Source organism: Saccoglossus kowalevskii, chromosome 10 (assembly GCF_978046115.1).
Source record: "Saccoglossus kowalevskii chromosome 10, keSacKowa6.1, whole genome shotgun sequence".
NCBI classification, from domain to species: Eukaryota; Metazoa; Hemichordata; class Enteropneusta; family Harrimaniidae; genus Saccoglossus; species Saccoglossus kowalevskii.
In genome coordinates, this window is record NC_140650.1 from 29,276,261 (window position 1) to 29,299,581 (window position 23,321).

Genomic DNA, 23,321 nt, shown 5'->3' on the forward strand with positions numbered 1-23,321 from the left:
CGGAAAATACTGGTTAAAGTTTAGGTAAGAACAATTCTTACCAAAAATGAACAAGTACAATGAAGTCGTCATCGCATGAAAAATAAATATAGTAATTAATAATAGTACTGTATTAATCTCAACGTCTCATAAAATATAACATGAACTGTATAAAAGTTCCTAAAAACAATAGCACATTAACATGTCTAAGCAAAATTTGGTAATAAGTCTTGGAGGTCATATTACTAAACCTGGTTCTAATTATCAGCAGGAGAATGTCTTCATTTTATGCACTTATTTCTACATCTAAACAATGTTTTATTTCAGTCAAATTTTAACCCATTTCTTGAAAATTGCACATGCTAGTTACACCAATTGAACTTTGTTGACATTTCATAGCGATTGATACGATTCCCAAATTAAAGATCATTAGATAAAAATTGGTATCACAATTTTAAGTGAAATTTAACAATTATCTTGAAAAATATGCAAAGGACACATACCAAAATCAAACTTGGCCAAAGAGCACAAACTGGTTAAAATAATATCCAAGTTTGAAAAAGATACAAATTTAAGACGTTGACAACGAACAAACATTTTCCCCGTTATACATTGACATCTACGACGATGCGGACAAGGTAAAAAATAGTTTTGCATTTATTGATATGTTACATCTGTTGCCTTCAATATAGCACTAGTTGCATGTCCCCATCAGTAACTGTGTTTAAAATACGAATTGCGCATATTAATGAGGCAAGATGACCAAATATGGTCATCCGATGCATTTTGTCCAATCAAGGCCTTCATAACAGCATTAGTTGCTCATGCAAATATAGAGATAGTTCTATAGATACAGCATTAGAATTATGCACAAGTTATTAATTATGCAATCTCTGTTGCACTTAGGGGAAATGTTGTTCATGTCCAAGATAAAGTAATACGATCACAAATTGAGTCTGGGAAGGAAATCTCGCCATTCATGAATTTATTTGCAACCATACTCCTATTATCGTAAATGTCCTATATACATTTAAATTTTTTGACTATGAACATTTGGAAGATATTCACACAAATAAACATACATTTGTAATGAATGTACGAAATTGAGTAACTAGCCAAGTATGTTCAAGGTTAACATTTTCTAAAAACAGTTGGCCATCCTTGATTCAAATCACTAAACAAATGCATGTCGTACTAAGCACATGCAAAGAACGAACAGATTCAGTCCAGGGGGTTCTGAAATATGACTAACAGACAACGTATTACAAATTCCAATTTTCATTCAAACTGACTCGCGAGATGCGTCTTGGCCTAATGTTATGTTAGAAAATGTGTGATATTCTTGTCAGTTCATACAATATAAAGAGATGCCTAGCCATATGTAGTTTTTACGACCACGGCGAGTTACTTTACATTCTGCCATCCTTCTAAAAACATTAGTGGCATGAACATTACTGATCCCTGCATGTGCAAACTGTGCCAAAAAAAATTGTCCTAATAGTCTGGATCGAAACTCCGAGCGTGCAGATATTTGCTGCCTTAGCACTCTGCATGAACCTTAATCACGCCCACAGTGGCAATTTAGGAGAACATGTGCTGATTCTTACTAGTATGACATGGTCAGATGATTTAGTAATGAAATGAAGGCAAAACTGTCGAAGACGCACATTTATCATCGCATGAATCAAACGGTTTCGCTAACCTTGCATGATCGTGTTACGAAAAGGTGTATTTCACTGCAGTTAAATTGAGTCATTTGATTGGGCGCGCCAAGGAGCTGGCTGACTGGAGAATTATGGGTAATACGAGTGTGCAATATGATCAATATTAGGCACTCAAATGAAACACACTGAGACAATTTATAGATATAACATCTTTTATAAACAATGTAATACAAGTTGGACAATAAACTATTCTTTTTATAAGTTATATCGACTGCATTTGACAGATTTGGTTTCAAAAGTTGTGGTTCATGATTTGCAATGTTGCAGATACGGACGTTATATTTTTTTTACTTATCTATAGGTTTAAACGTATTCGAACTGAAATCCATTTATCAAAACAGCACAACTTTTTTCTTCATGATTGGATTTGTCTTTCTCAGTAAAGTTGAGCATGCATCATTAAAACTGAATTACAAATATAAGAATAACGTTAAGAAATATGAAACGTTTACAAATTTGAAAGTGGTTCACATAAGGGAAGTACATCCTGAAACACCAATTGACTGTCCATGCAAGAGACTGGATAATTCAGGAAAATCGTAAATACTACAACGGTAGACACAAGCTTTCAAGATGCAGCAGACAGCAGATGTATTGCTTGTTCTTCCATTGCTCTGTTGTTGGTTACAACTGGTCTGTTACATTGCTCTTCCAAGTATGATTACTTCATCTGAGATTTCATCCAACATTGGCACTTCTAAAAATCCCAGCTTAGTGTAAAAGTCCAACATTGTTTTGTTGCCAACACCAACCTCTACAAATGCACCATAGGATCCTGTAAATAAACACATGGTTGGTTCACATAGCATTACACAAGACGCTGTCCAGAATGACACAGCCTTTTTTCAAAGTTAGGCATGCACCTTGGTGCTTAATTTCATATTTGACATGCCAATATCAGATGTGCAAAAGGTTTATTCAGCCCTGATTAGCACTCAAAATTAGTGACCACCACGGAAAATACTTTCTGCAATAGACAGTCTTTAGATTGCAAGCTAAAATTCTTTCAAAATCAATTCCACCTCAATATAACATGGTCAAAGTGAAGCTCACGATCAGTTTACGCTATTCAAGAAAAAAAACATGTTTGTTGCGTGATTTGGTAAAATCATGTAAAAGCTCTTCTTTCAAGACCCTGTTTACCTTTTAAAAATTGCTAATCACCTCTTTCGAAAACCATCATGCAGTTTTCAACCGAAATCGATGCAATATGCAAACTAGGCTATTAATATGCAATGATTTTTAACCCAAAACTAATCAGGTCTGTGAATAGTCATGAGCATCTATGTAGCAAGTTGAAATGTAAAGATTAGCTGAAAATTTACTAATTACTGTAAAATGACTAATTTTCACTGGGTTTAAATTTCGCTGATTTACCATTTCAGGCATATTCAGTGGGTTTTAAATTCACGGTTTTATCATTTAGATAATGTGTTCTATGCTAAATTTTAAATATTCACTAGGTTTTAATTTAGCGCATTTTCCAGTCAGCGAAATAAGCAAAATTAAACCCCAGTGAATAATTAACCCCTTTACAGTATACAAATTAGGTATTTAATATACATAAATATTAATCCACTTCTATTACATCTATGTGCCAAGTTTCATTGTAATGTGATGATTAGTACTCGAGATAGCAGTACACTGCATACTTTGCACATAGGGGTTAAAAAACTGGACAATAGCACTACAGCCTCTACCTAACATCAGGTTTTCATCAAATTGACCTCATTCACTGAAGTTTGCTTGACAGGGTATTTTACATCAGCAAGTTTGGGAAATTAACAAAATTCATATATGTGATTAATCAGTCAAACTCTTACCATTAGCTTTAAGTGCAGATAGAATACAAGCCAACATATTCTTTACAACACTTGTATCTTCAACACTCGGTAGAATATCCATTTTTAGCAGCGAGGGATATTTTTGATGTAGATTATTAGGAAGATAAATTTTGTATTCATGAAAACTTAGAAAAACCTCCTGAAATGAAGAAACATGGTATTAAAATACTTGAAAAGCTCAGAAGAAACTTCCCATTAAATATAAGATGTACATGACTACTCTACTTGAGAAGTAATTTTGTTTCATTAGGGGCCATAATTTTGTTATCCATCATTCAAATGATAAGCTGCGATTTGGAATACTAAAAAGTTCTCAGATGTGAATGGAAAATTAAAAAAAATCTATAACATTTTACCTCTGCTGGGGTGAGATTTTTAGATTTTGGTTTGGGGTATTTGGAACACATTTCCAACATCCAAGCCATATCATACAGGTCGTAGTACTTTTTAGCATTCAAAGCTCCAAGAACATAGCCACAGATACCATTTTCATCCTCCAATACAAAACAATACTCTGGACTGAGAGTGATAAGTCCACCAACTAACCTGTAAAACAAGCATTGACCATGAATCATTATCACTGGAAGTTTTAATTTTGTTGGTAACAAAAAGTAGACATGTACATGCAATTTAAAAGTAGTTTCAAATAAAGTAAACATGAATGTATTGCCATTGCTTAGATCACAATAGCACAATTTGGTTATACTGTGTTTTTGAGGTGCGATATATCCAAAATGTTTTTGATATACACAAGTTGACCTGAAACTGTTCTTTTACCTGATAGGTCAAGTCTATCAACCAATCAGAATGATGGATGAAGACAACAAGTTCAAATTACTAGACTTCATTTAAATATATTAATGAGGGTTCAGCAACCTTACTGAATGGCGAAAACTGATTTACTGATGTTTTAGTATGACCCTTGTACAAAGTTTGAACATCACCCTGTTTATTTCTGAGAAATGAACGTGTTCATGCCCAAGAAACATTTTTGGACACTCAAGTATTAGAATTTAGCAAATTTAAGGACCAAAATGGTCTACAGTCAGCCATATCTGATCAAATGGTAACAAAAATTGATGTACAAATGAAATTCATTGTACATGGTCTTTGTGTTAAGTTTGAATGTGTTTGCTCAAGGCATGCTCGTGAAACTGGACCGAACCCGAATTAATAGTCCAAGATTTTGGGCTTTGTCTAAAACGGAGACTAAAAACATGTACTTCGCTGAATAATGGAATTCTCACAGCAAGTAAAAGGATTAATCTGAAGTAGAAGAAGCAACACCTCAACACAATAAAATGTTGTACTCGCTCTTTTACTGTGTTACTTAAAGACACAAATGGAGTTGTTTCCTTGAATTTGTTTCACTCACAATACTATCTGATCAGAGATACTCTTGAACAAGTTTTTTAGTCGCATTCAAAGTGTTTTTTGGAGTAAACCCCCATTAAAGATGGACTTACTTGTCACCAATAAGGTTTGGATGATCAGGAAAGATATCCGTTCCATCTGAGCCATCATCACAAGTAAGTCTACAAACTTTGTACACTTCAACCTGATACAGGAGAACATTTAAGGTTAAAATACAGCATTCACATTGGTTTCTCAAGTCTAATATTTCAAGAAACTTACAACTTTCTCGATAATGGCATTCTTTTCGTTATCCCACACATCAAACATCTCAAACCTTTTTTTTTTCAGAAAATGTACAGACACCACAACAGCAGAATGAGGGAAATCTTGGTTTTCTGTTTCAGATGATGTATTGTCATCCAAAACAACTTTTAATGCATGTATGCAACCTTGAAAGTATTATATACTATCGTCTTGTGGTATTAAATTATCATGAAATAAGACGATTTTTTTTTTAAATTCAAATCACATACTTTACTATGTCAATTGTCCTTTGGACTGAAAAAGAGTTGGTAAGTCTACATGTCTTTCTGGGAAATGTGTTTTTTAGTTGCACACTGCAAATTTCAATACCATTGGGCAACACAGAAATGAAATCGTAAGCAAGCAAAAAAAAACACAACCACTCACCTCATCCTTGGGCAAATATGGTCTGATTGTATAGACTTTGCTGCTCAATTTTTCTGGAGGTTTCTGAACAAAAAGATCGGCAGCTCCATCTATTGGGAGCATGCGCTGTAATAACAAATATAACATTTAACATTATTTTAGATTTTAATTTGATTTGATCTAGAGCAATATTCCAGATAACCAATACAAAGCAACTGGGACTGGCGAGGTAAATTGTATCCAAGTTTCAAACACGCTCGTAGCCCAAATGTTAAAATCACTTTATGCTTGCATGTGTTAGGATTTTGACCAGCAATGTGTTAACCAGTTAATATAATATACATGTTCAGAGTTAATGCCAGTAAAATAATAACATTGCCAATAGTTCACGGCAATGTTATATGCTCACTGAACAGGTATACTACTTGATAACTAGTTCCATTACTACACACAAAATGACCAAAAGCTATCTGAAGCCTGATGATGCATAAGCCAGCACTGCAACGCAGTAATACCTACTGCTGAAATACTCGGAAAGAATAAAAGGCAACCATGACTGGTGAGACAGAATACAAATTCAGGTTTGAAATTTTTTGATTATATGGCTCCAGTCACAGCAGTTTTATTAACTTATTGAGAAGCAGCATGGTATTAATCCACTTATACTGTAACCGAGCATGAACAAGTATGCAGTGCAAGCTCAAGACTCTTTGCCACTGAAACTTGAATATCAGCACAACTGTTAGCGGTGAAAGCAGATTATGCAATCTCCTGCTCATTGATGCAAATACGCGCAATCTCTCACACATTGACGCAATCTCTCTCATAATGACGCAATTCTATGCAATCTCTCGCGCATTGACGCAATTAGGTGCCATCTCCGGCACAATGACACAATATTATGAAATCTCTCGCACATTTTATGCAACCTTCAGCACATTGTCGCTATTCATCACCAGCATATTGATGAAATGTTATTCAATCTTGCATGCAAGCAATTTCACACAAGAATTATGCGCAACATTTTTCAAAGTACATGTACACGCGCAACGCAGCATTCACACAGGCTTCAGTTGAGCTTTCTGGAAATATAATCTTGAAAGAGCTGACATTCAGCTCACACATACTTGAAGCTCAGCTGTGAGACCACCACGGAAAACCCATGGTTCAAGATCACCACTCATGAATATTTCTTTGTAGCCCTTGGTACACCCTGGATATTGAATAGGTTAGAAAAGAAAAAAGTGAGTATGTGTGAAGGTAACTTGGCAAGGATTGTTTTTTCAACACATCAAGCAAGTGAGCAGGTTAAACTAATGACAAATGTCTTTCGGCTAGCAAAACAATTGCCTTGCAACAAGCTACATTACAAAGTGTCATCTTTACACTGAAAACAAGGCAAACTTTATTAATCTGCATGACGTACTGCCTGTCAGTATCTACAATCAACCGAGTCCACGCATGACGCAACGCGCTCCGCAGCAACGTGGCGCCGAGCTGGGGGATTATGCAGTCGTTGCGCAGCATCGTAGCGCAGAGCAGAGCAAAGCGATCTGTAGTCACAGTATGTAGCTCATAACGCAAATAAAAAAGCTTGTTAATCATAGTAACTCAACCTGCAAATAGCAAAAACTATTTTAGAGCTGCCCTTTCTGAAATCTGATTAAGTGAGAGGATGAATGACAGCGCAGCGCAGCGCAGCGCAGACAAGTTAGGCGCCTTTGACACATGCAGCGCTGAAATTGCGTAGTTGTACTGTGATCGCATGCCATGTGAAGTATCGACTGCATATTAACTACCTACCAGTCTACTCATACACAACAAAACAATGAAAAAAGTATGAAATATCACACCAAAATATGCGTACATGTCAAGGTGGCTTGCATGAAGTCGCAGGATATTTGTGGTACCTGTCCCATCACTGTATAATTACAAAAGAAAATAGGGAAAAAATCTGTTAGTCTCATCAAGTCTACAAATACTGATTTTGTTGGTTCTACTGCAGAAAAACAAATCCAGCACTTGCAGAGATTACACATGTTTATTGTCAAAATGGGTCAGGGAAACACAGTTAATGAATGCAATATTTAGTGGAGGGTCAATGTGTAACACTGATGAGCAACATTTAATATTACAAGCGCATTTAGTTTGTAGTAGCTCATCAGTTTCGTGCATTGTCCTATCCTCCAATTGCAAATATTATGTGCCCCAAGGATAAATGAGGCAGATGAAAACACAAAGCCAGTCTTAGGTACAGAATCAACTCTGAATGCATCTATACAACTGATAGATAATATTTTGTACTGGAGTACACTATTGAAATCAATTACTTTCATACTGAAGCATAGCTGTGTTCTCATCATTGTATTATATCCCTTGAGATTTGGAAATAGTCCAACTGCTTTTTATTTTGTCATTACCAAACTAAATGTTTTTTTTTGTTTTGTTTTTCTTGCAGTGGAGTACATTTACTGTTGGGTAGGATTGGAATTACTTTACCTAGCCACTTTACAAAGGAGTGAAGCAGAGAAACAACTCCTTTCATGTCCCATACATATGGATAAAGCTCATAAAGAAGTGATCGATTTGGTATGTTGGTCAATCTCTGGAACAGCCTATTAACTGCTTGGCACGAGTTGGCAAACATGCATGCACGGTCACCCCATTCCACTGCCTGCAACAGAAAATAAACATACAATTATATACCACAGTTACAAACAAGTGAAGTGCAGCAGAATAAGTGGATTGAGTGTTATGTCAGCAATTCAAATTCAACACTCATCACGTCAGACTGTGGAAAACATGCTTGCGATATATATAAATGGCTCAGATTGCTACAAAACTTGTGTCTGATTTTATACAAACGTCACAGAGTTTGCACTTCCACCAATAGCGAATTAATTTAGGTTTGACAACAACAAATTAAGTCACAAACTAATGGTCACGATTTAAAACCTACCATCATGCCATAAGCTTCAGAAAGGTAAAATTAAATAGTCTGCATAACAATGATTAGTGGCATACTTCATCATTTATCAAACAAATTTGTTTTGTTGGCTTTTTTTATTCAAAATTACATTTTCTTGTAGGTAGGAAGCAGTTACTTTGGAAGGCAGTGAAAAATTATCAAAAGTATCAACTTATGACGAGACAGATGTATAAAGATTTCTTACCATTGGAGGTGGGTGTTTAGAATGCTTTGACTCTGTCACACAAAATGCATGCGTCTTCAACCAATGCAACTCTTCTAACATATAAACAGCTCTAAGACCATGTTCATATGGCAAGAAAAATGTATCCACCAGCAATTCAATGTCCTCAAATGTTGGTATCTCCAAGAACATAGAATTTCTTTGGGGTTCAGCAGTTTCATTTGAACTAATCAATTCAGCTTGAATTTTTTCAGCATAGTTAGGTTTTTCTGCAGCATTACTACTTAACTGCATTGGAATATCAGACACTTTGTTGACTGTTGTAGAACAATTGGTCATCATTACACTGCTTATTTTTGTAGGCACATGTACATTTTCCGATCCTTTCATAGTTGATCCATCAGCAGTAATGTCCATTGGTTCAACTTTTTCTTCCTCATCAACAGAGGCATCTTCCACACTCATAACTTCTAAAGTCCTCAGAGCATTTTGTGCTTCTGTCATAAGTTGTGTAGATACAGATGGACTAGGGTTAAGGGAGTCTGTTGTAGGTGTAACAGACATGCATGTACTCACTCCGGTGGCAGGTAATTGTGATTCCGGAGAAGGTGCCATACTAAAAGTTTTGGATTCTGCCTTGCCAGTTGAACTACGTGACTGTGTAAATTCATGTAGCCAATCTTTTATAGCTATTTTCAGAGCAAGCTGTGGGTCATAACTACCATGTCGTGGTGATAAACAATTACTTGATTCTCCTTCTCTTTCTAATTTTATGTCTGCATTAATGGTTGCATTGCACAATTCATCTGAAAAAAAAAAATGAAAAACATGCTTGATCTCAGTGTTCTCCCCAGGAATTTAAACCACTGTGGCGGCCTAATTTGCATATCATTTACATAATAATAGAAATTGACCAAAGCACATTTATACCCACACACTAAACAACATATATTTAAAAAACAAAGTGGCAGATATTTATTTGCTTCACACAGTGTTATAAACACTTTTATTTTGGGCACTTTTGTAATATTAATGAGCTCAGTCACAGTGCAAATATATTTTTTTTGGAGTCAAAATATTACGTTTCACAATTTAGAAGAGTTTGAATTTAAAAATTTTACGTTCTCGAAATGCAAATGCTGCAGACTAAAAAGAAACAAATAAATTGTAAAAGGTTAAATGAAACTAATTTGAAACGTTTGAGCCAGGATTATGTTCACGACTTTCATGATCTTATTTACTACAAATTTCTCCTTAAAAAAATCGACCATTATTTGGCGGAAGTTACATTGCGGAAGTAAAGCGATGTCGTAGCACGATGTGTTGGTATGAATTTCAGATGAAAACTGCATGATGGTTTTCAAAAGAGGTGATTAGAAATTTTTAAAAGGTAAAAGAAGTCTTGAAAGAAGAGTTTTTACATGATCCACGATGATAACAGTTCAAATGTATTTTACCCAATCACGCAATAAACACGTATATTTCTTGAGTAGCGTAAACTGATCGTGAACTCCGCTTTGCCCATGTTACATCGAGTGGAATTGATTTTGAAAGAATTTTAGCTTTCAATCTAAAGACTGCGTCTTTCGTCAGAAAGTATTTACTTACAAACAAAGGGGTGAAAATCTTACAAAATTGACTTGTATTGTTCAATCGCGGGACTATGTCTATTGTTTACAAATTATTATCCACGACTGGCAGGATGCGCGTCGTTCGGTACGTAAGTATAATAACAATATGGCAATAGTTCTGGTCGGAAGCGTTTCCGTGGTGGTCGCTAATTTTGAGTGCCGGTTGGGCCGACCAGCGCGACGAGATCCCCAATGAAAAAAGCACTGTGGCGGTCTTGCTAATCACCGTGGCGGTGTCAGACCGGTGTGGCGGCAAATCGAAGCACTGTGGCGGGACCGCCACGCTGTTTACATCCTGGGGAGAACACTGCTTGATCTAATTCTTATTGAACAAACACAAAAGTCTCCGATTCAGAACACTATAGCTGGTTGCTTGTAATATTTAAATAAATTCATTGAAGGTTACAGCATACACACGTTTTATTGAATGCCAATGCACAATAAAAATGGATACATACTGAATACTTCTTTTCTGCCATCTTGATTGTGCGCAAAACTACACCATGTAGCGAGAGTGTGGATAGGAATAAAATTTGCTTCATATTCACAATTTGGATTTGTGAGAATTCCACTCAGGTGAGGTATAAGTTCTGTGGAACGTCCACAGTAAGGACCTGCAAAAAAGTAACAGCTTTAGGAATACATTTCTGCGGAATAAAACATCAAAATATTGTGGATACTGATAGGTACAGGTACAGTTTTCTTGCTTAAGGGTGAACTTCAGTTCATACCATCTATTCCTATTTAATGCTATTCTGAAATGATAGTTTTTTGTTATTATCCACATAGAGATGTCAATGTTACACGCCCACAGGAGAGGGCAGAAAGCACACATTTCAATATTCTGACTAGTAATAAATATTAAACAATACCACACACCCACCCCCAAAAACCATCAAGATCATACAACTTGCACATGCCTGCGCATAAACATAACTCACCTAAAAACAACCTTTTTTGGTCATAATCATTTGCATGAATGTTATCCCAGATCACTGGTGGTCTTTTCAACACTTTTTTCAGCTCCACTATAGACTCTGCACTAATAAACTTAGACACTACCTTCGGTCCTATCACAAAGAAAATCATAAGATGGGAGTACTAAGTACACATGAAAAGATGTCTGTCATCTCCATATAAAATATACATCAGTCCACAGAGAAATAAATACTTAATGAAGAAGCACTACATCACATTTCAAATGTGACGAGCATAGAACATTTTCTAATTGTACAAGAAAATGAATCTGAATTGTTTCAATATTTCTTACTCACCTGTCCATAGTACATGAATCTGGGAGAGAAGTTTATTACCAATGGTAGTTAAGTATTCAGAATTTGCAACATCAGGGACAGCTCTGGTTCCACAGTATTCTACAAAAGACAAATCATTGCCAACAATCAGAACACTGAACCAATAGAGATTGTGAATAAGAAAGTAGAACCACAAGTTGTACTCAAAGGCTAAGTAAATTATACAACAAATTATATATCCCACCTTTCAAAACAATGTATGTATATTAATATTTAACAAAACCATTGAAATTTAATAACAAACGAACTGTATTACCTGTGGGACAAAATAAAAATGTTGGTTGTCCGAGATGCTGGTACACTTCATTTGTAACTGAAACTTGAGCATGGGCAAATGATTGGAAGATTTCTTTGTCTGCTGTACACATATCAGTCTCTATGTCATCAAACAACAAAGCAAAAACTTCACATCCAAAATCTTTCACCTGTAAATAATAACATTGTTTTAGTTTTAATAGGGTAAAAATGAACCCCAAAACTCTTGGATGCCTCAAGAACGAAAACACTTTTGGCAAAATTAGTCATCAAGTCACTGTTTTTCCATGAAATTCAAACCTATAATATATGAGCAATACAGTAAAAGCACTTAGCCAAGATTATTTTTGTTTAGTGAGTTACAAACAAACATATCCAAATGTAAATTTCTGATTGGCCATGATCTCATCATGAAAATCATTAATTGATGTTAAAATTTTCAACATTGATTTCAGTGGAAAAACATCATGATTATTTTCAATTTTGGGGAAATAAACATAGCATTTGAGTTTTTAACATTTCACAATGATACAATAGATCACTCATTGAAGTAAGAGATCAACTGCAAAACCAGTAAAGGACAAACCTGTTCTAATTTCCTTTTTAGGCAGGTAACTTCTTTAACACTGGAAAACGTGATATCCAGACCGGGTGACAGAGCATATATGAATTGCACATTGTTTTCCTTGGCAGCGGAAATCAGTGATGTAAGGTGGTCTATGGAGAACAATATTATAATTTTGATTTGTTAAAAGACAATGATTTGTTAGTCTTGCATTAAATTTTTCCTATCTCAGTAAAATGTAAATCGCTTTAATTTAACATGAGAAAATTACCATGTATTTTATGAGCATAAAGCAGCAGGGAACATTCAACATTTTTCTTCTTCACAAAAATCAATTTAAATATCAAATAACTAATATTCCTAGCAGTAAAAATTAAACAGTTTACAGTATACATATATTTGTGAAGAAGGTGTTAAACGTTATAAGATTCATTTCATCATGAACAATAGAATATAAATGCCACACACAGAAAGGAATGTTAAGCAATGAATACTTAGCAAAGTTAATGTCGTGAAAGCACAAGAACAAATTCTTGAGACCAGAGAGATCGTCAAAAAGTATTTTGTTAATTTCAATCTCACAAACTTATCATGAGAATGTTTAGAAAAGAAAATTTGAGAATATTGAATATTTTTTTAACTAAACTCACCAGCTTCTTCAACTGAATACATATCCCTCCAGCAGGCACGATGTTTGGAATCATCTTTTGGAGCATACATGTAATGCTTCAAATTTAACTTACTCTGGAGCTGAAACAGTCTAATCCTCTGATCTGTACTCCATGGACGACCATAAAATCCTATCAAAGAAAGGTGAATTTTAAGGAACAGTCACTTGAGGGAAAGTTCTCACCTACTTCTAATAATTGGATTCAATGGCTTCTGTTAGCTTATATTCAGACAAGCTCAACCACGAGTAGATGTGTGGGAACATGATCTTTTTTTAGCTTCATGGTAGCAATAAATCATAGAAAAATTAACAGAAAAATAGTTTTTTCGAATAGCGAATAATCACTCACGATTTTAACAAAACACACCAATAACAAATACGGGTCAATGAACGAAAATCCTGACAAAACACACTGTCGAATGACAACATTGTGACAATATAATTTCAATCATTCGATTACAAGTCGAAGTTCAGAAAGGTGGTCAGCTGCTAAATAACAATGCAAATAAACCGAATAGTAATCTCCAATCATGCATGGTTGCACAGCATACAATTGTTTTTAATTTAGGAGGATATAATTACTGAAACGCTGGTACCATCGACGTTTACAGAGTGCAGACAAAGTCGACAAAATGGCGGCTGTACAATGATTAGGATAGGTTTCATAATCTTACCTTCAACAACTCCACACAGAAAACTCCCGTTCGGCATAGAAGACATGTCGGAAAGTTAAAAATTGTAAATAACCGTCGACCATAAGCGATGACGGCGAAAGCAAAACACTGTAATGAAACAAGTAGATATATTTCAGCTCCGATTTTCACTACGCATAGCAAGCAATCCGGTTTAAACTGGTCGGTGATCACGTGATCATTGAAAACAAATTGAGTGTTCCCCGGATGAAGATGGAACTGGTATGACAGGTTTGATCTAGTTGATGGAGTGAAATGTAAGAAATGTTTCCCATTTTTGCATGATACAACATTTTTAAAAAAATCAGAAAATATATATATTTATAAAAAAAATACAATTTTTTTCAGACTAAATAATGCTAATTCATCCTGAAATTGTTGGCTACTGATTTATTTATCACCCATTTCTCTGACATTTTCTGCTGAAATTTAGGTTCTTTTATTAACAGAATAGTTGTTTATATAGCAAAAGAGAATGACAAATTTTCTTTACGAAGATAAGAACGTATTCTATTTTCGCATACTGTGTAACATGTCTCTTTAGCTAGCATGTTATTTTAGTTAATTTTAGCTAATTCAACTCATTCAGGGTGCAGCTCATTTAAAAGAAATTATATTCTAAATTAGACTGTTGGTTCAATTAAAAACCTGGAAATTTGTGCGTTGACCTAAAATGGAATGTAAAGCACTCTGTATCTGCCTGTGAAAGGCAGAAAGCTGGGAATGTTTTATGGTATACTTTATAAATCAAAATGACTGTTAAATTTCAAATTGACCAATCCAGAAATTAATATTAATGAGATCAACATCATCCAATCAGCAAGCACTTTTTTAAATAAGTGGGCAGTCACAGATGCTACCACTTAAAGGCTTGTGAGTGCATTATTGACATAGATAATGTGAAAGTTTATGATCGGTATTTACAAATTGTTATAATTATATTTTATAAAATAAGGTAGAGCTTGCTGCCTTTCACTGTAGTTTACCCTGTTTAACATTTTTTTTTTGAAATACAGTTTCTCAATCACTTGGCTATTATCACAAATTTCTCATCACTGGAGTGATTTACATTTCAATTTTTGGTTCCCTTGGCGTCTCTAATAAATAATATATCTAATCGCTGAACTTGATTCATGTCCACATTTTGTTCATTTTGCGATTCTTCAATCCTCTATATTTAGCAAATATTTTTGTCATTTTTGATAAAAAAATGCTATTTTCAACTTTTTCTTGAAAAATACCAGCTCAATTACTATAATATGGTTTGTAAAATATTGTGGTAACAATAACCATGACAAATCACTAATATATCACCATATAGAACATTATCAACTTTGTTTTGAGGAAGACAATCTACAAAGACAGTGGAGCTATTTAAACCAGGAGGTCAGTCGTTTTAGTAAGAGATAAAACTACTGTGGACATTTTTTCCCCTCACCTAGTTTTAAGATGCCTGTATATATTGTTGTTAACTGCTGTCTCAGGAGCCGTTGATACAACTTGATATGTAACTGTTTAGAAATAATACTACCGCCGGGGTACCAGTAGATCTGATAATTTGTTGGTGGAAATCCACTAAATCTAAATCAGGGAATCTATTAGTTGAATTATTGTGGCCAGTTCGGTCATAGTTTTATTTGTTCAACATATTCTTGCCTGTAGTGAGTGCAGTAATTTGCATATGACAAAATGTGCATTTGATTGCTGTGTGCAAAGAACACAATGGGTGTTGTTGCAGTTTAGTTCATCTGTGTAGGTATCTGTATTTATAGATGTCTGTACGTCTGTTCCCCGAATATCTCAAAAAACATGGGCACACAATGGGTGTTGTTGCAGTTCAGTTCATCTGTGTAGGTATCTGTATTTATAGATGTCTGTACGTCTGTTTCATCAATATCTCAAGAAACATGATGCTCTGTGATAATACACAGACCTGATATAATTTCAGTGGAAATCTGTGCATTTTACTGCACATTAGTGTTATACACTACCCTACTCCCAAATGCCATTTTTTTTGTCAAAAACCGTTTAGCGACAGGCCATTTTTTTTTTAATTCTCCATTTTTGTTTATAGAATGCCTTGGGTAGTTTCAAGGGCAACAACCACACTTGTGGTCAGCATCTTGTAAATGCCACAGATCAAAGGTAAACTTATCTCTTTAACACCTTGAACTCGCCTGAACATTTTTTTGATGACTTTTGAAACACTCCAACTTTACTGTGAGTCAATGTGTATACATATAACCATATAACCAAAAGCAGGAAGGCCTCTCATGCACTGGTCATTTCTATGCAGCATAGATGATACTGCACAGAAAACCAGTACAGGAATATAATTATAAATCAGTGCAGCTTGGTGTGGCAAGCTGCACTGGTACCGCACAGATGAATACTGTGCAGGATAGACACAGCTACCGTAACCATATAACCAAAAGCAGGAAGGCCTCTCATGCACTGGTCATTTCTATGCAGCATAGATGCAGCTACCACTACTGTATGCCCAAATTTATTTGTCGAGTTGCATGTGGATTTTTTCAGTATATGTTCACCATCAGGATGAAATAAGCACTTCACCTGATTGACTTAACTGGTTTGACAATTATCACAGTCAGTAAGTGTGTTTTTTTTCTGAGGAAATTGTTTTGTACTACCAGGTAATGTTGTGAAGTGGACCAGTGCTTAGTGGTAGCGACATCCTTACAGCAAGTTTTGAAAATTTGATTGTAATGATCTGTGCGGGAAGTAACCGCATCCATGCTGCAGTGCAGGCGAAAAAGTGTCTGTGCAGCAAGAACTGTGCAGCATGGCTGCAGCAGCCCTACAGCATAGACGCCACAACCTGTAAGGGCAGTATTATTTCCAACCAAACACTGGAAACATTGACTGGTCTCCATTTTGCCTCAATATCCTCCCAAATTACTTATGTCACTTTTACTACACAACAAATATTCAAATACTGACAATAATATGATATCGTGAACTTTATTTTTTCATCAAATATTAATAAATAATAGTTTAACCAATGAAAATACATACAAATAAAGAGATACCCTGCATTATCGGGCAATTTAGCACTCAGTTCAACTTTTATAAAAACAGAAAACATGATCGTTCAATAAATTAACTTTTGGTTGCAAATTTTCCTCCAATCATTCTTCTCCTATTGACTGCATGAAGATGACGAGACTCGTGAAGATATTTCTAGGATGAGAAAGATAACAAATCAGCATTAAACTCTGCAGAGCTCATATGTAAATACAGAATGTATGCATTATTCGTGTTTTATGAAAAATTATCGGTAATCATTGAAAGTGTAGTAGGTTCAGGGGTCAAAGATCAGAAAACACCCGCACAAACTCCATGTATGATTAACACGTACATGCATTTTCTATTAGAAAACTCATAGCCTATATTACATTTTAATTATTCTCTTCATAAAGAAGTTTTCAAAAACCACCCAAAAAAATATTTTATAACATAATTAATAAGTATGCACTCAAATCAATGATTTATTCAGAAAAAGTAAAACTGAATCGGTTAAGTGTGTCAGAGATAGGGACAAGACACTTAAAAATAAATTTGGCATCCAGTCGCCAATTCGAGACTGTCATCCTTAAAGCGCGGTGGTCGTCGCCCCGCGTCCTGTTCGATATGGGACTCATAGCACCGTATACAACGCGTGTAAAATACATTGTTTATTTACATGAAATTCGAACACGCGCTGTGCGGTGACCACTGCGCTTGAAGTAACTAATAAACATTCTGAATTAAATCTCAAAGCAGATTTAAGTCAAAGCATAAACACCCTGGAACCAAGTTTTACAGTGACATTCAAATAGTTACTTTTTCGACAAAATACCACACTGCACCAATAAAAATAATTAACTGTATATGCTCAGCTTCTATTAGTGCACATGAGCCAAAACGTTTTGTAGGATGTTAATGCATGTCATGTTTAATGATATAGCGGTACCTATGAGATAGGTATACAATACACATGTAAATTGCAAAATTTTAATGCGTTGTGTGACAAAATGACACTGAACCATTTATGCTAACATTTTTAACAAGTGATATATGTTAGTTTATGCGTTTCTTATAGAGCAAATGTGGGACATGTTTTCACCATAAAAGGTGTAGGTAGATTGTGTGTTTACAAAACATACCTTTCTTTGTTTTGGTATTCTTCCAAGAGCCTCCAACTTTGCTCTGGCCTCTCGTCTTTTCAATATTCTGTGATACTGCTTGGCATTCACATATAAAGGCTCTTCAGATTGATCCATACTTTGCTGAAAGCAAAACATTATAAGATTTATTGCAATCTGCCACCAGCAATTCCCTTGTTCACACTTCATAGAAAATACTAAACTTACAAACCTATTATCGACTACAAGACATCAGAGTATGGAAACAATGATATATATAGTGGGTGATATTCTCACAGAAATTCATATTCATTTCAGACCATTTTCATAACACTATAAACAAAAGTCTGACTCAAAACTAAAATTTGAATATAAAAAAGTTAGCACTGAGTAAAGTAAATATAAAGTCACTATTGTTTCACCATGCTCACTTGATAAAGCCTCTATTGACTTCACTGCAAAGTTGAGAAATGTACCTTGTACCATCAGCCCAGGATTGGTAATGTTGCTTAGTGTTTATACCCCAAAAGTACAAGACCAACTCTTCTCTGAGCTAAGTTCAATATGCTTGATATAAGTATTCACTGGTTTTTAACAGGTGTAAACTAGCTTTATTATAGCTGCTAAGTTGTTGTGCACAAACGCACAAACACAGTAGAGTGACTTAACATAAGGTCATTGTTGAATATACAAAACAATGAATTGACACATCTGCAAATTAGATAGCAACTAGACCAAATATAAATATCCATATATATATATATATATATATATATATATATATATATATATATATATATATATGGGATTGGTCAATGGAAACCCTTTTTTTGCATGACGAAGAGTCTAATGCTATTCCATTGAAATATAAAAATTTGAAATTCATTTTTGTAAAAAGTTTGTTAAGATGGTAAATGAACATATATAAGTGTAACATTTGTTTCTGGTTCTTTGATGTTCAAAAAATGGTGCAATGAACACCCTTTTATTCTTTCATTTGAACAATGTTTTGGCAGAAGCCAAACGAAAAAGTGTCAGCTTTATAACTAGCGCACACTAACCAGAAATAACTTTTTTTTTTGGCCTCACATGCCACAAAATTATTTTTAAATTGTATAATTACCAATTCTTTGGCTACAGCAACATGACCTCTGTTGTCTTGGGACATGGATAATAACTGTGATCCTGAAAGTGAATAGTGAACAATACAAGTTTAGTATGCGTGTCAATCATATCGATAACACTAACCTCAAATTTAATTTAGCATATTGTGATAAAATGGGGATTGTGTTATTTTCTTTGATGGAATGAATATTTTTGGATTTGAATGTAGCGTACTTGGATATTTGTTTACACACATGGATACACAAAGATCACTGTTTTATCAAATTTAATTGTACAAATTGCTTAGCAATAGACAGTCATGTGTAATTGACACAAAATGGTGAAAACTGAGACAATGTAAAGTACATCCTTTTTTCTTTGTCACAGTTGTGTATGGATGTTCTTGTCACTGGTTAAAATAACACAATTCTACTCACCGGAAGCCAGCTGCAGTGGAACTTGATTGGCACCAACTAATATAACAGTGTTGTTAGCAGCTCCATTCAAAGGTGGATTCCCACCAACATCTATTGCCACATTATCACCTTGTCCCAAATTACTCTGTGAACTACTGGTCTTGACCACGTCAATATTACCATTCATGGCACCAGGATTGTTTAGGAGATAATATTGCTGACGTACATCTCCATTTGGTTGCACTTTGTTAGCTGCATCACTTGAGTTACCATGCCCTGTGTAAATATTTTGTTGTTGTCCCTGTGCTTGCATGGTACCAGTGGTTGACGACTGTGCCATGGTTGCTATGGGTTGTGCATCTCCTCCACTACCATTGCGAGCTGGATAGATTGGAGACTGAGTTGTGGTGGGCAGTGAAAGAGCAGCACTTGGATATAATACTGGTGTATTTCGCTCATTGTTACCGCCAGAGTTTTGCGGCAAGAAGTTCATCTCGGTTGAACTCTGGAAGTTACCTATTGCTTCAGAGTGTGTGGGCACACCATTACCCAACTGAGCTGGGTGGAATGATATCCCAGCCTGTGGTTCCTATAATAAGAACATGCATATTTTATAAAACTATTGTATGATATGTCTGGATGAATAACAGAAAGTAGCTTGTTGTTTAGTACTATACAACACAATACCATATTCAATAAAAATAGATGACAAAGACAATTTTGAAAACTTCTACAGGGCAAGTTTGAAGAAAAACTTAACAATTTACAGCAATATTATTCAGAAAAAAAAGGACCTCAATGCTAGGTGAAAGAAAAAAACTAATTGGCAGTTTTACATCTTTAGAGGAATGGGGAAAGAGGTGAAAAATGTCAGCACTTTTTTAGTTTGCATCGCCATCTTGGAAATATCATGACATCGTTCTTATTTAGAATATTTATTTCCAAATATACAAGGAAAGGCCTGCCACTGCATCATCATATTTAACATTTGCCGTTAGAGTTTACTTACCTGAGGTGTGTTAACATACATGACATGGGCTTGCTGGTTACTGCTATTATAATTACTTTCAAACTGACTTGCAGCATTCGAAACAGTAGACAAACAGGTATATGTCATATCATCGATACCGCCAGTAGCGTCCATTGTTTTCAGTTACAACTACCTGTTAAAAAAGAAAATTCTTATTTCAACAATTCATCAAAAACATTACTAGTGATCTGACCAGAGGGTGGGGTGTACCATACAATTAATTCAGCATTTGTACAGATGATGCAAACAATCAAAGATAAAGTTTTGACACTCCCATCTCAAAGAATTTTTTTTTTACAAAATATTCAATTTTTAAATTGTTTTGGACATTCATTACTCAAGAAAATGCTAGAGTTGAAAATATCCTGTAGTTGTTTTCCCTTTTTTCCTTTCTCACTATAAATTTTACAGGATTTTTAAATTTTAGTAGGTAAATCAAATTTGTGTTAACATAAATTTTGAGTAGTTTCTATTGATTTTTCATACAATACATGCAAACCAGGAACCATTTTTTAAAAATATTTTTCGATTTACATCTTTCATGAAAAAGTATTCCACACATTATCACTGACACGAATCCAGAGAGGCCAGCATCTATTTGACGAAATCAACAACTTCTATCAGGGCAGTTACTATTCAGTTATTTGAATGGCAATTTTACTTTTCCCAGGCTATAAAAGACTACTCTAAATGTCTAGCTCTGTCTATATTTAACAGGGCTCCAGCATTCAAAATTATGATGGCATATATAGCTAAAAAAACAAAAAAAAACAGACAACAATGAATAATTATTTTGTGTTCTTCTATAATTCAACATTTACAACCATTCTGAGAATTTTTCAGACAGTCAGTTAAGAAGATGCCTTGCAACTCTGCAAAAGACTTTGTTTTTGTATAATTTAAACTTTACAGCGTTGTCGTATTGACAGATTTTAGATCATTCAATTTTTATAGCAGATGAGAGTAAAGCATAGTTTTTCAAAATGACACTCATTCATTGAAAATGTTATTTTGTTGTTTTAATAATTCTTGAATTACATACAATGTAGATAAACAAGAAATGAAGAGTAGTTATTGAATATTACACTAAGTTTGCAAATCATCATGTTGATCACCCGAAGAAATAGTGAATCCTACATAGTACACCATCCTGTCAAGCGGTGCCGCCAAGTCTAAAACAACGACAAGTGTTTTGCAAAGTTGAAAGCTTTCCTGCTGTCTGTCCGAATAATTCTCGGTACTGCTGTAACAATTCAGAAAAAAATACATGTATATACAGCACTGTTACTGCTCACAATTAGATTCTGGAATATCTACTGCCAGAAATGTTTCCAGTTAAATAATCTAACTGTGACCTAAAGTTTAATTTCACTACTACAACTACAGTCACTTGGGGGCTGAAAATCAATAAATACTAATTTAAAAAAAAAAAAATCCTCCGCTATACGTATATAAACAAACAAGTTGTGAAACATGGCACCTAGTAAATCGACACCCTGTCGGTTTCAAATTTCGATTTCTTACCTTAAAATGCGGAAATTTTTTTTAGAGGGGATCAGGTGTTACGTTAATAACCATTGTTCATAATCGCCAACTTGGTTTTATGCAAAACTGCACAAATCCCGCGTTTTCTGATGATATCCAACGATTTAATTAGTATTTATTGATTTTCAGCCCCCAAGTGACTGTGTCTACAACATACTACATTGTCAAATCTTGTCATCAAAAGGTTTGTAATACACATTTTCTTGTTTAGATCAGAGATTCCTCATTTGGGAAATTAAAAATTTACACAGTTGAAGAGAATAAAAAATAAAAACTCATGACTGTATAATGTGAAAAAAAATAGTGTCAGGCATGCGTGAGTAAATATTCGCAAAATATGGAATCCCCCCCCCCCAGATTTCACAAGGGCACCGGTAACCCCTATTTGGATCTTTTCTTCGTGTGTAGCAAAAGATTGAAATACTACTAATTTTCAAAAAAGAATTAGACTACTTAGTACAACCATGGATACAGTTATCTCTTCGATCTAAATAAAATACAAAACACATTTCATCAAATTCCCAGAACTTAAAATGACAATTCCTGTAATTTTAATTTACAGGATAAATTAGATGAAAGTAAATATTGCTGGCGTGAATTCTCGGAATGAAAGGTGTGATAACATGCAACATAAATATCAGTAGATGTGCGCTGGAGTACATACTGATAATAAGTATGTCAACGTCGTAGCCTTCGCATTCGACTCGAGAGACAAAATAAAATGGCGTCGCCTTCAAAATAATCTCAATTGGAATCGACGACGCATTCTAGCCAAGTATCAACTGAACATTTAGATTTACAATGTCGTTTACTCTCTGAAGAAACCAATTCATGTTGGAAACTCGCGGGGTTTTTCATGATGCTGTTTTTTGTCTTCCTGATTGGTTGCCAAGCCGTCCACTCACAGCCAATGGCAGAAAAGTTTTATTTCTAACAAAATCAACTTCACAAATAATTCAGAATTGAATATGTGATAACAACTATCTTTGTACATGGTACACTCTATCAAAAATAAAATACACGCCAAATTCTACTTACTTTGTATAGCATAAAATCAAACGTTTCGCATTTTTCAGTCGTCGGTCTGCAGAATCCTTTCGCACGTTCGGGTTTATTCGGGTACTGATTCGGAATACGGACTAAACCATTCTTAATAATACATTCAGGATCCGTATTTTTGTAAATAGAAAAGAAATTATATTAACCTTTGGTATTTTTAAACAAAACATAT

At 34.8% G+C, this 23,321-nt stretch overlaps 2 protein-coding genes across 3 annotated transcripts; both read right to left on the reverse strand.

The window, feature by feature from the left end:
• Nucleotides 1-1,837: 1,837 nt before the first annotated feature.
• LOC100378403 (protein O-GlcNAcase-like) lies at nucleotides 1,838-13,997 on the reverse strand. 2 transcript variants are annotated; one of them, XM_006825880.3, is made up of 16 exons: nucleotides 13,833-13,997; nucleotides 13,139-13,288; nucleotides 12,510-12,640; nucleotides 11,925-12,093; nucleotides 11,630-11,728; nucleotides 11,297-11,425; nucleotides 10,814-10,969; nucleotides 8,746-9,530; nucleotides 8,072-8,246; nucleotides 7,440-7,493; nucleotides 6,700-6,785; nucleotides 5,594-5,698; nucleotides 5,014-5,105; nucleotides 3,904-4,093; nucleotides 3,527-3,686; nucleotides 1,838-2,478 (listed from the first exon to the last, which is right to left on the reverse strand). In XM_006825880.3, the coding sequence occupies exons 1-16, from the start codon at nucleotides 13,876-13,878 to the stop codon at nucleotides 2,342-2,344; spliced, it is 2,664 nt and encodes an 887-aa protein (XP_006825943.1). In that variant the 5' UTR covers nucleotides 13,879-13,997; the 3' UTR covers nucleotides 1,838-2,341. The 2 variants fall into 2 exon arrangements, with proteins under 2 accessions (XP_006825943.1, XP_085360595.1); XM_085504469.1 differs by lacking the exon at nucleotides 7,440-7,493.
• A 2,819-nt stretch (nucleotides 13,998-16,816) lies between these two features.
• Nucleotides 16,817-23,210, reverse strand: LOC102804243 (uncharacterized). The gene is made up of 6 exons (XM_006825881.2): nucleotides 23,129-23,210; nucleotides 20,525-20,678; nucleotides 19,537-20,104; nucleotides 19,119-19,180; nucleotides 18,017-18,139; nucleotides 16,817-17,051 (listed from the first exon to the last, which is right to left on the reverse strand). The coding sequence occupies exons 2-6, from the start codon at nucleotides 20,657-20,659 to the stop codon at nucleotides 16,971-16,973; spliced, it is 969 nt and encodes a 322-aa protein (XP_006825944.1). The 5' UTR covers nucleotides 20,660-20,678; nucleotides 23,129-23,210; the 3' UTR covers nucleotides 16,817-16,970.
• Nucleotides 23,211-23,321: the final 111 nt, after the last annotated feature.

What these genes read in the sequence shown, in the direction of transcription:
- LOC100378403 (XM_006825880.3), bottom strand. Translation starts at nt 13,878, where the DNA reads ATGTCTTCTATGCCGAACGGGAGTTTTCTGTGTGGAGTTGTTGAAG. An exon ending in ATTTTTATTTTGTCCCACAG is followed by an intron (nt 11,729 to 11,924) that starts GTAATACAGTTC and finishes TGTCTTTTGTAG; the next exon opens with AATACTGTGGAACCAGAGCT. An exon ending in CTAAACACCCACCTCCAATG is followed by an intron (nt 8,247 to 8,745) that starts GTAAGAAATCTT and finishes TTTCTGTTGCAG; the next exon opens with GCAGTGGAATGGGGTGACCG.
- LOC102804243 (XM_006825881.2), bottom strand. Translation starts at nt 20,659, where the DNA reads ATGGACGCTACTGGCGGTATCGATGATATGACATATACCTGTTTGTCT. An exon ending in TGTATGTTAACACACCTCAG is followed by an intron (nt 20,105 to 20,524) that starts GTAAGTAAACTC and finishes TTCTTATTATAG; the next exon opens with GAACCACAGGCTGGGATATC. An exon ending in TCCACTGCAGCTGGCTTCCG is followed by an intron (nt 19,181 to 19,536) that starts GTGAGTAGAATT and finishes ATTCACTTTCAG; the next exon opens with GATCACAGTTATTATCCATG.